The 16,857-nt window shown below is 42.9% G+C and overlaps 1 protein-coding gene across 1 annotated transcript in view; it reads right to left on the reverse strand.

Moving 5' to 3' along the window:
• Nucleotides 1–6,626: 6,626 nt before the first annotated feature.
• Nucleotides 6,627–16,857, reverse strand: part of LOC308166610 (sialic acid-binding Ig-like lectin 15) — a gene marked incomplete at both ends in the record, with an annotated part of 268,304 nt that continues 258,073 nt past the window's right edge. Inside the window, 2 exons of the mRNA XM_080540939.1 lie at nucleotides 6,627–7,078; nucleotides 7,411–7,794. Coding sequence (XP_080397065.1) covers nucleotides 6,627–7,078; nucleotides 7,411–7,794 — 836 coding nt within the window. The remainder of the gene's footprint in view (nucleotides 7,079–7,410; nucleotides 7,795–16,857) is intronic.

Consider the following 16,857-nt stretch of genomic DNA (forward strand, 5'->3'; position numbering starts at 1 on the left):
TATTAGCAAATTTGCATTAAAGCCCTGTATAAGTTATGGGAATTCCACTCTTTGGCCCTGAAAAAGGTACAATGTTTCTGTACACTTCAGAATACATTCCACCATCAGCAGTTACATCATCAATTAAGAAAAGTAGCCAGTTCTTGTGGCAGCTAAACATTGTGAAGGGCTTGATTGGGCTACGTTCTCTCTTTCCCCCCTATCATTTTGTCTCATTAAAATGTGGTACAAATAGAAACATGCAACTACGGTTCTAGTTCTAGGCCTACATGTACTGTACTAAGAATAGCACAATTCTTTTCACAAATTGGTTGCTTTGGATGCTTTAACTTCTCTGAGAGCAACGTTTTCAAAATGGGAAACTCTAAATGTTTAAGCATTAAGATGCCTTCCCTCTCTTAAAATCCACAGCCCTCTCCTCTCCAACTAGCTATGGCAAAGAGTTCATCACAGCGTTCCCTGAGAACATTGCCTTTTACCATCCCGCCAATGTTCAAAACAGGGTCAAAATCACAGCCCTTTACAGTGACACCGAGGTCAATGTCACCATGGATAGAGTGATACAATACAGATATCTGTCGGCAGGACAGGAGGAAGAGGTAACCCTACCAAATTCAGATCTCGGTTGGTCGACGGTCTCCGACAAGACATTGGTTGTATCGAGCAACAACGACATCACTGTTTATGCCATCAACCAAAGAGGTGACAGTGTCCAGACAAGTTTGGTTCCACCTGTAGAGAGCTGGGGAAAAGAGTACGGCATCCCGCCGATACCCAAGATGAAACATCCATTCCCCTTAACATCAGGTGCTTCCTCGTCCGGGCTTCTAAAAGACTCACAGAATACCTTGTTTAGACTTCTTATCGTTAATGGTAATATTAATGATACAGACAACAACGTCACCGTCTCTGGGGCGGATGGGGGGGGAAACGAGATCATCAGGCTCAAATCATACGAGCTTGTCCAGCTCTGGATCAATGAGTCACAACCATTGCAGCATGTGTCTGCCTCTCACCCTGTGGCGGTGTTGTTTAGCCATCCGTGTGCTGCGATAAATAACTGTACTTGCACCATGCTGGTTATTCCTCTGGCCCCTGTCCCCTCTTGGGGATCACGTTTTCTGGTGCCCTCCTGGTTGGCAAAAGGAGCCCCGAATGAAACAGTCTTTCTGTTGATGTCCAAACAGAGCGTGTCTCTCCTCAGTGGACCCCCAGAGCTGCCTTCCTATCTGTCTGCGCATGAGTTGCCCTTCTACCCTGGCTTCCCCGGCAGCTCCTCTCTGGTTGAGACCTCTGGTCCTGTTTCCCTCACCCTCTACAGGCCTGGCCTTCTCTTCAGCCTCATCCCACTGAACGACTTGTCATCCTGCTACCTCCTACACTCCCTCCCGGACACTAGGAACCAAGCCTTACTAGTGGCCCCCACAGCCCAGACAGGTGGGGTGCATTTAGGGACAGATCAACTTACAGCCACCTGGACATCCATGGAGGGGACGGAGCACTCCTGGGCAGTTATTGACTTGCAACCACAAAAGTTGAAGTATGTGTTCTGGCATAATTCCACCAAAATGGCTGTCTACTACCTGGGATTGGATAAAGCCAGTGGAAAGATGTTTGGGAATCCAGCTCTCAGCCTCAGCAATGATCCAGGTATGGTGTTCCCGAGCAGTTTAGTTCCTGTAATATTAATTTTCTGCATACCTGTACTACTACTCAACCTATTTTTATTATAATATTTATTGGACTTGTACAATTCAATTCACAACTCCTTCTAACTAACCATCATGGGGACATTTATCTGTCTCTCATTGCAGACGCACACTATATAGAAATAACAAGTGCACACTTCACATTTTACAATTTCAGTTGTTCAGAATAAATTAGTTTAAGGTGCAATCTTGGATTGGTACATCAATCACTTTTAAATGAATGATATATTGACATGTATTCTTGAAGAATATAATAAATCCCTCATGAGCTTCGTTAATTTGCTTTACCCCATCAAAAACACAAATATAAGCTTGTTCTACTATTGTTTGTAAGCAATGTAATTGTAAACAAAAACTGTGTAGCTTCACAACATGGTTAACCTATTATTTTCATCTCATGGATTGTGAGTCCTTGCATCCATAGCTCTGTCTATGAATTTGGGAGTGGTTACATTTCTCCAACTGTTTACCAAAAAAGTGGCAATTGACCACTTTGTTATTGTTTGAATCTCAGATTGTCCCTTTAATGTTAAAATCCATTATCAATAAGAAGGACTTTAATACGTGTTTAAGTTTGATCATGCTGTATTCTTCTTTTTAACAGTTTATACATGTTCACATTTACATAGAGATAGTGGTGGCTTAGTGGATAGTGACTTGGACTGGTGATCAGAAGGTCATGAGTTAAAATTCCACCTGGGAACACCACCACTAGTGTGCCCTTGAGTAAGGCACTTAGCCCTAAATTACTCCAGGGAGACTGTCCCTGTAATCTCTAATTCTAAGTCTGCCAAATGGTTTACTAAAGAGAGGAAAAAACGACGACTGCCAATGGCCGCTGGCCTGAGCTAGATTACTTTTCCTGCTACGACTGGTGGATTGATGATTCACTAACTTAGTCAAATGTATTGATTGTACGTTGTAAGTCGCTTTAGAATAAGGCTACTATTGTCTACTAAATGCCAAAAATTTCAATGTTTATAGCTTTAAAATTGTCTTACTGCTTTTAATAAATATTACCAGGTAAAATGTCACTGCACTGGAATATAATTGAGAAATTATATTTCTCATATAAATGGCTTACAATAAGCAAAATATATTTCCCAGTGCAGTGAAATGTGCTAAGACACAGTGCTTGTTAAGTACATGAATAACATAACACTCTTAACATTACTAGTCTGAATAGAAAAGAATCATGTTTTTGCAGTGTATGAATTCATCTTTTGTTCTTTTTCTGTGTGTGTTTGCAAAGACTCCCAAGGCTGTCTTCTGAGACCAGATGTTGTGGAAATTGGGAAGGAGGAAGATGGCTGGCCTGAGTCGCTGCAGTACTGCCACTCAAGAGGATTCAGATTGATCAGCCTCAACACCCAGTCTTTTTATCAAGATGTGACAAAGAGACTGAGGGAGTCTGTGGGGAAGGGGCAAGTGTGGATAGGCCTCCGTCGGAGCTCACAAACAGGGAAGTGGTACTGGTTGAGCAGGGCCCCAGTTGACTTTACCCACTGGGCAGAGAGCGAGCCGGGCACCCCCATGCAGGGCCAGTGTGCTGTAATGAGTCTAGATCCTAAGGCTGACTTTGCATGGAGTGACGAGAGCTGTTGTAAGGCTCTCCAAGCCGTCTGCTACAAAGATCCAGTGTACTTCCCTGTGAACTAGTGCTTGAATCCTAGCCTCTCAGGTCAGACGTGTTGCCTCCAAACAAATTACATATGCTAATCTTGTGTAGCCACTCCTAAATTTCGTTGTTTGGTACCTGTACTGTAGCAATGACAATAAAGTCCATTCATTCATTCACTAGCCATACGTCTAAATCATGTCATTCTCACACCACAGTTTGGGTCTGGAGAAATGGTTGCTTGTTGTTATGTTTTCTGACCAGTTAGGACTATTTTGCAGAGAGTTATTATTGTCCTATGCTAGCATTCACCATTGAAAAAAAAAAAAAAAAAACTGGACGAAAAACTACACTGATTTTTTTGGCCATTTCTCCCAAGCAAGGTATTTGACTGGTTTGATGTGTTGCATGGCATCACTCAATTCAAACTGGTTTCCACCTCATTGTCACTACTTTCTGCAAAGGATTTCCCCAGGCTTTCCGAACTAGCAAACTAGGTCTCAGCAAAGTTTATATTCTTCATACCTCAATTATTCTGCAATTTCAATTATTGGAAGTAGCCTATACCTGCATGACTACAACAATTGCGTAAACACTGTTTTTATTATTATTTCCTACTTAGTTTCAGGATGATTGAGATTATTTGTGAATTTACTTACTGATATTTTGTGCTTATTTCTCTGCATCTATGCCTCTGCAATGATCTTGTTCCCAAAGTAAATAGACTCAGAGCATAATACTGCGCTATTATCTATTTATTACATTTTATTGTTGATTGTTGTTGATGCTGTCATATTGTTGAAGAGTTACTCTGCCCCAAGCATTTTGTTGCACTGTATACTTGTATGTAATGTAATGCTAAATACATTTTAAACTTTAATTTGAACTTGCTTCAAGCAAGCCTTGCTTCACAGATGTGTTGCTTTTGTGAGTAGAGCATGGCGCTAACAATGCTTAGGTTGTGGTTCGATTCCCGCTGGGACCATATATACTGAAATGTACTCATTCGCTTTGGATAAAAGCGTCAGTCAATGGCATATATTATATATTATATATTTTGCATGCAGTCCAGCATGTCTCATAGATCCCTGTTAGTTTTTAAACTGGGACTCACAGTACAGAGATGTTACGGTGCTGTGACAGCATTTATATAGTTTAGTCATCATCAACTAAGCTAACATTGCTAGCCAGCTATATATTTTTTAAATGGACATTGCTGAAGTCTTTTTTTTTCCTGGAATTGTAATTAGGATGTTGAAACACTACCCATGTGGGGATCATTGAAAATGATTGTCAGTTTCGTTCTGAGCTGCCTTTGGACTGGTTGGGAGTTTGGTAAGCACATTCCCCCATGTCATTCTGAACTCCACCTACCCTCTTCCTCTGATTCCCCCATTTCATGTTTAACTCATGAACCACATGTATCTGTAGAACACCCTAAGTTCTAAAAGCTTGATGGATTTTTTCCAGATGTGGTGCATTAGCTGGTATGGATTGCTAGAGACTATGCACCATAGAATGTCCACACAGTAGTGTCCTTGTTTAGGGAGCATCTAATGTACCTGCTGCATAAAAATTTGTGGTGTACCTGGTATAGGTGGTACAGTAATTCATTACAGTACTTTACCTGGTAGAAGGACAGTTGGTCGAGTGTACAGCATGTACACAAAACTGTTTTTTAGAGCATGCACATATTATTTGTATTCATATATTATAGGTGTACTACAAACTTGATTGTTTCAACAATCTTAGAGTACTTGAGCAAAATTTGTTTTTTTATTGTTGAATGTAAAATCACTTATTTGTCATAGAGACAATTATAGTACCGTACGTGTTAGACATGAATTGAAATAGTGCTGGATACAAAACAAATATTATGTTTAACCTATAGAGCAAAGGCAAGTGCCACCTACAGTATATGCCAATTATGTTTTTAGATGTTGTTTGGGTGTGTTCATATAATTCAACTTAAAATTAAATGCTTGCATATTTGTGTGAGAGGCTGTATTTGTGTTGATGCTATGTATTTTACGTCTTAAAGCCCCTATACTGTGTGAGACTGAGGTCCCAATTTAATTAATTGGATGTAAAAAGTTACCAGGATAACCACCAAAAATATTCTAATGCAAGAAGAAAACATGTTCAATGTTACATGCACTTAACATTGTTTCCAAATCAAATAGTTTTGTTGAGATATGAGCCCAGCTATCTATTATTATTGCTGTGCAATTAGAATCATGTATTTGTGTTATCCTGGAAAGTCATTGTCTGCATTTGAAATTGGGTGTGTCTGAAAGTTGGAGATGACCTCCACCAACATAAAATGAATGTAGGGTAATGTATGGCTATTTCAGATCAACAAGCTCATTACAGGCCATGAACATACAGAACATCTACAAGGCAGGGGACTGAAGAGAGACTATGTGCACAAAATGAGAAACAGTATTTTGAGTATCATACATATCGCGCAACGTCTACACTTTAGGCACACGCTGATGTAGCTGGTAACCATGAATACAATATAGCCAACTCTGATGTAACAGGAAACATTGAATACAATTTAGTGTCAACTCTGTATCTGCTAGTCTCACAGTGTCGTGATTTTGTGGTTTAGTCAAGCTGTATGCCATGTGCTTCTGTGTTGCATATGAGAGCTGTGGTCAGTTAAATTTCAAATCAGTCAATTAAGAAAACATTTATATAACAATTTATTTTCAATGATTTCTCAAACAACTGAAACTGTGAAGCTTTTTAGATCTACAGTTTTCTTTCTGTGTTTGTTGTTGTTCCTGAATTGATTAAATTGAAATCAAATTCACCCCAACCCTGTTCCACATCCTAAAATATAGAATAAAAGACATAGATGGTTTTAATATTAATGTATATTGAATTAAAGGGAAGCCAGTAGTATCCCCATACACCAGTAGTGAAAATATCTCTGCTTATCTGTTCTCTACTTTAATAACAGTTAGTTGCATCCTCTCCAATAACTCAATAACAGCATTGTCTGAATTACATGCTAAAATCGCTTAATAAGTGGCACCAGCAATTCTCAACTCAATTCACTCAATGTCATCTGAACCAAATGAAATGAATGAACTGCACTTATATAGCACCTTTATCCAAAGCGCTTTAAAACGGCCTCTCATTCACCCATTCACACACCAATGGCGGCAAGCTACCATGCAAGGCGCCGGCCCGCTCACTGGGAGCAATTTGGGGTTCAGTGTCTTGCCCAAGGACACTTCGACATGTGGCCAGCCGGGGCGCGAACCGCCGATCTGCCAACCTTGCGATGATTAGACGGCGGCTCTACCTCCTGTGCCACAGCCGCCCCACCAGCACTTGAACCATGACAGTCTCGCTCCATACACCATCCAAGCTCCCATCCCCAGTAGTAGGATTACCTTGGCCCCCAGAGAAAGTGAGAGAAGGAGCAGGAATGGAGGCGCCTCCCCGGTGACCTCCACTAGTCTCGGGGGCAGCACGTACAGGGTGGCCTGGTCCTTTCCCAGGGGATTGGAGGCACTGCAGGTGTAGTGCTGTCCAGGGAGGACATCTCGGAGCTGGCTTGTGGTTTGGTGCTGCCCAGGGTCTTCCTGGGAGAGGGGGGGGGTGTCAGCCCCCTCCAGGAGCTCGTCTGACCCCAGCCACTGGACGTCCGGTAAGGGGGAGCCCTGTACGAGACACAGCGCCTTGTAGCCAGAGTCTTCATTGCCCTCCACAGACAAGCCCAAGATCCGAGGGGCAGCTAACAATGACAGTCACGTCAAACACACACAAAAAATACCCACACACATACACACCCACATATACACAAAAAGGACAGATGAACAAACATGTACCGATATCAACGATATTACCCATTTGGTTACTCTCTCAGATTTCAAACAGTTCTCCTAAACAATACACCTAGTCTATAGTACCAGAGAGTTAACCATCCTACATTGTTCGAAACTTGTCTCCTATTATTATGCCAAAAACTCCAACCTTCTGTAATGAGCTCATGACTCATCTCTTTAAGTTTTCACTTTAATGCAGTGTAAGAATGCCTGCAACCAACATTTCAATCGTTGCCCTTACCCTCCACTCTAAGCCTTGTGCCCATCTTGTCCTCATAGCTGGCATGGGCATGCCCGGGCACTTCAACGCGGCAGTAGTAGCGTCCATTGTCCTGCAAGGCGGCACTGTTGATCCGTAGGGAGAGATCATGCTCGCGAGGGTTGCCCTCCAGGCGATAGCGCTGGTCCTGCAGGTGCCCAGGCTGGCAGGTCTTGGTCCCACTAGGGCTGGAGCAATGGAAGAGCACAGACGAGCCTTGGCCGTGGCCCAGACGCCACACCACCTTCAGGGATGAGTGCAGCATGTGGTGGGGGTGGGTGAAGGAGCAGGGGAGCACCACCGGGTAACCCTCCCTAGCCCTCACCTCAGGGGACACCTTCATGGACCAGCCGTCATCTTGGGCAGCTGAGGGGGGGGTGGGGAACAGGTTCCAGAATAAACTTTATGGGTTTGCAAAGTCTTATTTTGGTATACAGCAGATTTGCTGGGTAATTGAAAGAGAGTGAGATGGTCTTATTATGGTAGTAGATATGATTTTGATGGATGGTTAGTTGGTTGGCTGGATGTATGGATAGATGAAAGAGAGGATAGATAGATAGATAGATAGATAGATAGATAGATAGATAGAGTGACAAAATCGAAGTGGCAATTGAATTAAAAATACAACAGTTCAATATGATTTAACATCCCCCAGCCTGACTCTGATCACATCCATCGAGCCAGCCAGAAGAGGAGCTGTACAGACTTATTGCGGTAGGCTGAAAATATCGCCTATAGTGCTCATTAGTGCAACGTGGTTCTAATAGTCTGTTGCTAAAGTAGCTGTTCTGCTCTGTCACAATGTCATGTAGGGGATGGGAGGGATTGTCCATGATGACCAGGAGTTTGGTCCTCATCCTCCTATTGGCCACCTCCTCCACTATGTCCAGGGTATGGTGGTGTCACCTTCCTTGATGCTGCCCCACCAGCATACCACTGTGTACAGCACTGCGCAGGCCACCACTAACTGGTAGAACATGTTCATCAGAGTCCTGTCCTCCTGTTGTTTTTGAGTCCTGAAAGTACCATACCAGTTGCAGTAATAAAAGAGCTCACAGAATTCTGACCTAAATCAACATGATGTTACACCATTTTGGAGTTCCACAAAGCTTAATAGTTTAAAAAGTTCAATCGATAACTTTATTTTTTATTTTTATCAGAGATACATTTGATAATTTTGAGATTTCTATTCATTTTTATCATCATTTAAATGGTGTACGTGCAGCAAAAGTGACATCTCTGCATTTAAAGTTGGATTGGTGTGAATAGCTTAAAAGGTGTGGGAGGAGGAGTCGCAATGGGCAGAATTGGAATAATAATAATACTACTACTACTACTACTACTACTACTACTACTACTACTACTGCTACTACTACTACTACTACTACTACTACTACTACTACTACTACTACTACTACTACTACTACTACTGCTACTACTACTACTACTACTACTACTACTACTACTACTACTACTACTACTACTACTACTACTACTACTACTGCTACTACTACTACTACTACTACTACTGCTACTACTACTAATAATAATAATAATAATAATAATAATAATAATAATAATAATAATAATAATAATAATAATAATAATCTAAAGGCTATTATTGTTAATATTATTGTTATTGTTGTTATTATTATTATTATTATCATTTTTATTATTATTATTATCATCATCATCATCATCATCATTATTATTATTATTATTATTATTATTATTATTATTATTAGGTGGGCTTGCTTCAGCAAGTCCAACAATTGTTCATCAACATACTTATTATCTCGAAGAATAGCTGAAGCAAGCCCACCTGATGACATTATTAAAAATATTTTTAAAAGAGTTTGAAAACTGAAAGTACATGAAGCACTTCAGTTCTAGTTTGCCATCTTAATGTGACACTTCACTGATTATTTGCTCAAGTATGTTTAGCATTTGTATACTTCCTGACTGTAGACAGCTAATAACTTGCTGTTGAGTTGTACAATTGGTGACATTGCCTTAAAAGCTTTGCTTTAAAGCTGCACTCTGATGCATACCACCAAAAAGGTGGACACCCCCCAAAAAGGAAAAAAACAAGAATATCAAATAAGGCTATTGACACATTCAGACATATATTCCATAATGCAGTTGCTAAAAATAACAGCTGTAGATGTTGTTTCCCATGACTCATTGTGAATGGGCAGGGGTTTGTCTGTGCAATATTTTGACGTTTGAGATACTTCTGCTCTTATGTATTAAACCTGTGTTTGATACGTTAGATGAAGACACAATGGAATAACATGAAGCCAGGTATATTTATTTAGCACCTCATGTACTACATCATCTCACATTCAGAGCACACTTCTTGTTCTAATACTTAGGTATGGTGATATACTGCTATCTGCTGTGAAGTTCTGTGAAATTCGATTCATTTTCAAGTTGGAAAATAATTACATCCTATATCAACAGTTGTCATCTTCAAAGTATACACACTTATTATAACTTTAAAGTAATTATGGGCTAGTTGTAAGCTGACATTTCATGAAAGTTTAGTCCTGAGTAAAGCATAACAATTGAGATCATTGAGATCATCAAACTTTGTTTCCTATTCCTTATGAAAATGTAAAGAAAAATCAAATTCTAGGACTTTTTTTGTTGACTTGAGCTGAGGGCTTATTTTGTATAAAATACAAATATTTTAGTCAAATTGATCTTGAGAGAAATAGGCTGTGTTACAAAATGTGTTCTTGTACTCTAGGTAGAGCATAATATACCGTACTTGGTATACGCTCTGGATAGAGTACAAGAATGCATTTTGGAACACAGCTATAGTTTTAGTCAAGACAAGGTAGACTTTAAAGATATGACGAACATAGCAAAATGAGCAGGGCAGTACTGCCAGAAACAGAATTTACAAAACAAAACCAAAAAAAACTCGAAACCACTGAAAAGTGTGTCTGACCACCCAATACTAGCCTGTTTGGCAAGAATTGGAGCCCTGGCTTTACAGCGTGAAGTGTGTTACCCTGTGGCTTGCTTACCTTCGATGAAAGATAGTAGGAGGCTCAAGATGCTGCAGAGGAACCTGGCATCCATGGTAAGACTGCTGTGTTTGGAATAGAGCATATGAAGACGCGTGTGTGTGTGTGTGTGTGTGTGTGTGTGTGTGTGAGACGTGTGTGTGTGTGTGTGTGTGTGTGTGTGTGGATCCACCCCAAGCTGACTCACCTTGTAGACTCATTGCCCCATGTCTATCTTTCCAGCTCAACATTTTTTTTTTTTTTACCATTGGCTTATTTTTATATAGTGGCCCTGTGTAAGGATTTGGACAGTGAAGCATTTTTTTCTTTCTTTTAGCTTCATACTCCAAATCTCTAGATTTGAATTCAAACAATTCAGATGAGGTTAAAGTACAGATTGTCAACTTTTATTTGAGGGTAGTCCTCTGGACTTAAGCTCAACAAGTGTGCTGAGGCAGAGACAGCTACACTTCCTGGGACATGTGATCGACGCCTCTGGTGTGCGGCCAGACCCAGCCAAAGTGGAGGCTATCCGAGAGCTCACCACACCAGAGAACGTGCAGGACCTGAAACGAGTCCTTGGCATGGTAAACTATCTTGCTAAATATGTGCCAAACCTGTCCACAGTGGGCCTGCCATTGTACGAGCTGTTAAGGTCCAAGACAGCATGGACCTGGGGGCCAGCTCAACAGACAGCGTTTGAGAGGCTCAAAGAGCTCCTGATGACATCGCCTGTGTTGACATTCTACGACGTCAACAGACCCACCGCAATCTCAGTTGATGTAGCTATGGGATTAGTGGTGTGCTACTGCAGCTCCATGGAGAAGACTGGAAGCCAGTAGTGTATTGCTTCAGCAGATTGACTAACACAGAAACCAGATACGTGCAGATCGAGAAGGAGTGTTTGGCGAGTATCTGGGCCTGTGAGAGTTTAGAGAAATACCTTTATGGCCTCGAGATTTTCAAACTAGTGACAGATCACAAACCCCATGTCCCACTAATGAACAGCAAAGACTTGGACAAAGTTCTACTACGGTGCTCATGAGGTTCAAAGCCAGGGCTGAGTATGCACCTGGAAAGACCCTCGTTGTGGCAAACACGCTGTCAAGGAGCCCTTTGCGCTACACGGAGAAGGAGAGGGACATACACTCAGATGTAGAGTGCTACATCGCAGCAGTCATTGACAACATGCCTGCTACTCCACAGAAGACGGACAGCATCCGAGCAGCCACAGCAGCATATGAGAAGCTGCAGACTGTGATCAGACACATCAGGTCAGAGTCTCCTCATGTCAGTCTTGCTGTGAGTTGAGAAGAGCACAGCAGAAGGAGCCGTCGATCTCTACCCTGCTCCCTGACAGACCATGGGAATGCATAGCCCTAGACCTGTGTGAGCATAACAAACGGAACTATTTCGTTATCTCAGAATACTAGTCTACATACGTAGAGATACTGCATATGACAACAACCTAGTCTAGATAGGCAGAGATACTGCATATGAGTGACAACGGGCCACAGTTCTTGAGTGCCGAGTTCAAAGACCTAGCCTGTGAGCTCGACTTCAATCATAATATCACCTCAATCCCGCACAATGCACAAAGAAACAGTCACGCAGAAAGGGCCGTGCAGACTGCCAAGAGAATCCTGAAACAGAAGGACCCTCTCATTGCACTCTTTATTTATTTATTATGGACTTTATATGTGCTATTGGTCGACTCCATGCAGCACCACGGGAGCCAGCCCAGCTGACCTCCCAATGGGGCCGGAAGACCAGGACGATGCTTCCTACCTTAGGGAGAAACCTGCAACCCACATGGCCTTATAAGCGACGGATTAAGCAGAAGGATGAGGCCCAAACGAAGAAGCAAGCCTTCTACTACAACCGACGTCATGGGGTGAGGTCTCTGCAGCCAGGTGGTCATGTTCTCACTAAGCTGGACTGGACCATCAGAAGTCCTGGACAGCTCCTGCAGTAGTGACCAGCGAGAGAGTCACGCCACACTCTTACTTCGTCGAGACACAGCAAGGGAGCAACGTTCTGACGTAACCGTCGACATCTCCAAGAGGTGCCTGCTCCAGAGCACAGAGCCTGTCTCACCTGTTCGCAAGGACACCAGTCAAGAGTCAGGCAACACAGTCGGACATGAGACTGGTTCAGACACCCCCAGTGTCAGCACACATGCTGGTACAGGAAAACTGTCACAGACCAGGTCTAAACGGGTCGCTAAACCAGTTGTTAGACTGGACTTGTGAGTGAATGTGACCTCACATATGACCTTTTGGGGGGGGGGGAGAAGATGGTGAAAGAAAAAACATATTTTGACACATTTTCACGCCAAGTTTATTTTTTTATAAGGCGACAGGCAGACAGAGGTGACAGACAGAGGGAAAAATATGATTGGATAGAAATCAAAATCAGAATCAGAATTCTTCGCACATACAGGAAATTGACCTGGTGTGGTTGGTGCATAAGACATGAAGACACAGACAGCAATATAATAAAAAACAACAACATTGTAATAAACAATCCCAGAGTCAATAAGAGGCTGGGCTTGTTTGTGAGGCCCACTTCCACGGGGAAGAAACTGTTCCGGTGGTGCAAGGTTTTGGTCTTGATAGACTGGAACATTTTTCCAGATGGGAGACTCTGGATGAGCTGGTGACTGGGGTGGGAAAGCTGGTCTCTGGCCAAGAGTATTTATGTGTTTTATATATTTTAGAAACAGTTCAATGGTTAACTCCCTGATTGATTCTCAAAGAATATAACTTATAAATACCCTATGGTTAAATTACTGCACAACTTCACTGTTTGTAAACAATGTCCTTGTAAAGAAATAGGTATGGATTTTTCTTCTTTTTGGCTCAAACTACTATGAGGTTATTCAATATTCTCAGCTTTTATTTGACGGTATTTGTGTACAGATTCAGAAATGATTAGGAAATTTAAATCTGAAGATTGCCTTGGCAAGAACTTTACACTTTTTGGTTGGTTTTTGGCAGTATGTTTTGGTTCATTACTGTTGATGAATTGCCATCCAATGAATTTGGAGACATTTGCTTGTACTTGAGCTGACCAGATGTTTTTGTACACGGCAAGGCAAGGCAAGGTAAGTTTATTTGTATAGCACATTTCATACAACAGGGGCAATTCAAAGTGCTCAAACATTATTTGAAAATACAGCAAGAGCAGCATAGTAAGAAAATAAAAGTTACAATGAATAAAAGCAAATATAAGAAGTAAATAGATAAAACATTTAATAAGGCAATAGTAATAAAAAAGACATTGATAGAAGTGTTTGTGCTTAATCATAACTGCTGCAAAACAGATTGAAATATTTTAAGGCTTTGGGCCTGTTTGATTTCTTCAGGGAGTTTGTTTGCCAGGAGCAACAGTTAACAAACTGTCAGTAACCATCCTTTTTTAGGATAACTAGTGCTTTGCATCTTGCAGTGAAGCGTCTGTAGTTTGGCTGGTGAAGTACTTTGCGGATGGTAGTCTGACACATTCACACCTACCTTTGGGAGCAGTGGCGGACTCAGGCTGTTTGAAGGGCAGGGGCGAAAAGAAAAAAAAGGCACCTACTGCACAACATGGGACCCCATCAGTGCACATGGTCAAGTTTAGACCATTGTAAGGGCAGCCAATAGGGCACATCCTCTAATTTTGCCACTCAAAAGGGCACTTTAGTGCGACGTTTTTCAACTGTGGGGGCACACGGTCAAGTTTAGACCATTGGAGGGGCACCAATAGGGCACATCCTCTCATTTTCGCCACTCAAAAGGGCACTTTAGCCACTCAAAAGGATATTTTTGCCACTCAAAAGGGCACTTAAGAGAGACTTTTTTCAACCATGGGGGCACCAGGAGGGGCGGTCGCCCCCCCTGTTTGGGAGTGTTCCTGACAGTGGGACAGACAATGTCTAATCAGTGAAGAAAGTGATTAACTGGTGATAAAACACTTATTAGACAAAACGATTCCATTACAATTATGACTGTATTCCATTGAAGACGGAGTGTATAAAAGGCTGCATGCAGTGCTGTATTTTGTGCCAGTATGTCTGAGTATAATTGATAAACAAAAAATCTTCCTAAAAAATGTAATGTGGGAATCTGTCTGCTTTCTAACAGATAAACCCCAGCCTGTCCTGAGTATCTCTCCCTCGTGGTGGCTAAACCCTGGGGACTCACTCTGAGTTGTGAAGTTACAGTGCCCTCTACAGGCTGGAGGTTCTCCTGGTACAAGATTGTTCCCTACAGCGATGGGCTACCCTCTCTACCAGACCGGTCTTACTCTCTACAGCTCCTGTCAGACAACACAGATGGAACTGCAGGAATCTCCTCCTACTCTCTCAGATCTGTTGGTCTCACATACACAGGGCGATATGTGTGTAGAGCTGGGAGAGGAGACCCAGTCTATTATACATTCTACAGCCAACCTCAGTTCCTCTGGTCAGGAGGTATGCCTCTTTTCATTATCTGTCCTTCTTCTCTGTTACTGCTGGACTTCTGTATGTCTCTGTCAGTTACAGAATATCTCCCCTTCATCTGGTGGTTCTGTTTCTCTTTGTATCAGGTCTGCATTCTTCAGTATCTCTCAGGGTGAGTACCAACAGAACCCAGCAGTTTTCACTTCAGTCTCTCTCACTGAGCTGTGAGGTCAATTCTACTGGATGGAGACTGAAGAGTTATACTAAGACAAGATTGGTATCAGACTGCCAAACCTACTCTGGATTAAGAACAGGATCCACATGTACCATTAAATACACATTTGTGGAGCAGAGTGGAGTGTACTGGTGTGAGTCTGGATCAGGAGAGTACAGCAATGCTGTCAACATCACTGTGCACGGTACGTACATTTTACTGCATTTACTAAAATGTTCAGCATTTAAATGTTTGATACTGTATGTCATTTAATGTTGTAATTGAATCATCATATTTATCACACAATGCAATATAAGCTCAAGATGTTCATGTATTGTGCGCGCTTACGACAGGATATATTCATTTCAATGTTTCACAGCGAAAAATGTGATCCTGGAGAGCTCTGCTGTTCCTGCGACTGAAGGGGACTCTGTGACTCTGGGCAGTAGATATAGGTATCAGGCCGCTAACTCAAACTCCAAGGCTGATTTTTATAAAGATGGAAGACTCGTCCATGGTTGCCTGGTTGGTCCTCTTGCACTATATCAGTTGTTACAGAAGAAGAATCAATGACAGAACATATCTCTTAAAACCCCAGTATTCCTACAACAACAATGCATAGCTTGTCTGTTGTTTTACGATAAACTGGTAAGACTTTACCTTTACATTACATTTCCTTAATGTGAAATTATGTGGAATGTGGCTCTCTTATAAATTCACTGTATATTTCTGTTTTACCTTGCGCTTCACCATTGAACAGAATTTCCTGAATTTCCCTTTCTTCTTCTTCCCACTAGCATCCCTCTGAGGCTGTGTGACCGAGGCTGTGGAGGTGACCCCGGCCAGGCTCCCCTCAGTCTCTCGCTGGGCAGCGAGGGCCTGGCTCCTCTCCTTCTCCAGGTCGGAGTTGTCACAGACAAGACTCCTCTTCTCCTGCTCCATAACATGGACTTTTCTTTTGAGGTCTCTCTCTCTCTGTCTGCTTTCCTCCACCTCCCTGTCAAGCACCTGAGCCTTCTCAGCTGCCGCCAGCTTGTCCTCCAGGGCCTCTTTCTGCAGGGCCTTGATGTGGTCCTCTGCCTCCCTGGTGGCGTTGGCGGTCTCCAGGAGGGTCGCCTTGACCCCGGCCAGGCTCTCCGAAGTCTCTCGCTGGGCAGCGAGGGCCTGGCTCATCTCCTTCAAGACTCCTCTTCTGCTCAAGACAAGACTCCTCTTCTCCTGCTCCATAACATGGACTTTTCTTTTGAGGTCTCTCTCTCTCTGTCTGCTTTTCTCCACCTCCCTGTCAAGCACCTGAGCCTTCTCAGCTGCCGCCAGCTTGTCCTCCAGGGCCTCTTTCTGCAGGGCCTTGATGTGGTCCTCTGCCTCCCTGGTGGCGTTGGCGGTCTCCAGGAGGGTCGCCTTGACCCCGGCCAGGCTCTCCGAAGTCTCTCGCTGGGCAGCGAGGGCCTGGCTCATCTCCTTCAAGACTCTTCTTCTGCTCAAGACAAGACTCCTCTTCTCCTGCTCCATAACATGGACTTTTCTTTTGAGGTCTCTCTCTCTCTGTCTGCTTTTCTCCACCTCCCTGTCAAGCACCTGAGCCTTCTCAGCTGCCGCCAGCTTGTCCTCCAGGGCCTCTTTCTGCAGGGCCTTGATGTGGTCCTCTGCCTCCCTGGTGGCGTTGGCGGTCTCCAGGAGGGTCGCCTTGACCCCGGCCAGGCTCCCCTCAGTCTCTCGCTGCGCAGCGAGGGCCTGGCTCCTCTCCTTCTCCAGGTCGGAGTTGTCACAGACGA

The sequence above is a fragment of the Nansenia antarctica genome (assembly GCF_963989245.1).
Source record: "Nansenia antarctica genome assembly, chromosome: 10".
NCBI lineage: Eukaryota > Metazoa > Chordata > Actinopteri > Argentiniformes > Microstomatidae > Nansenia > Nansenia antarctica.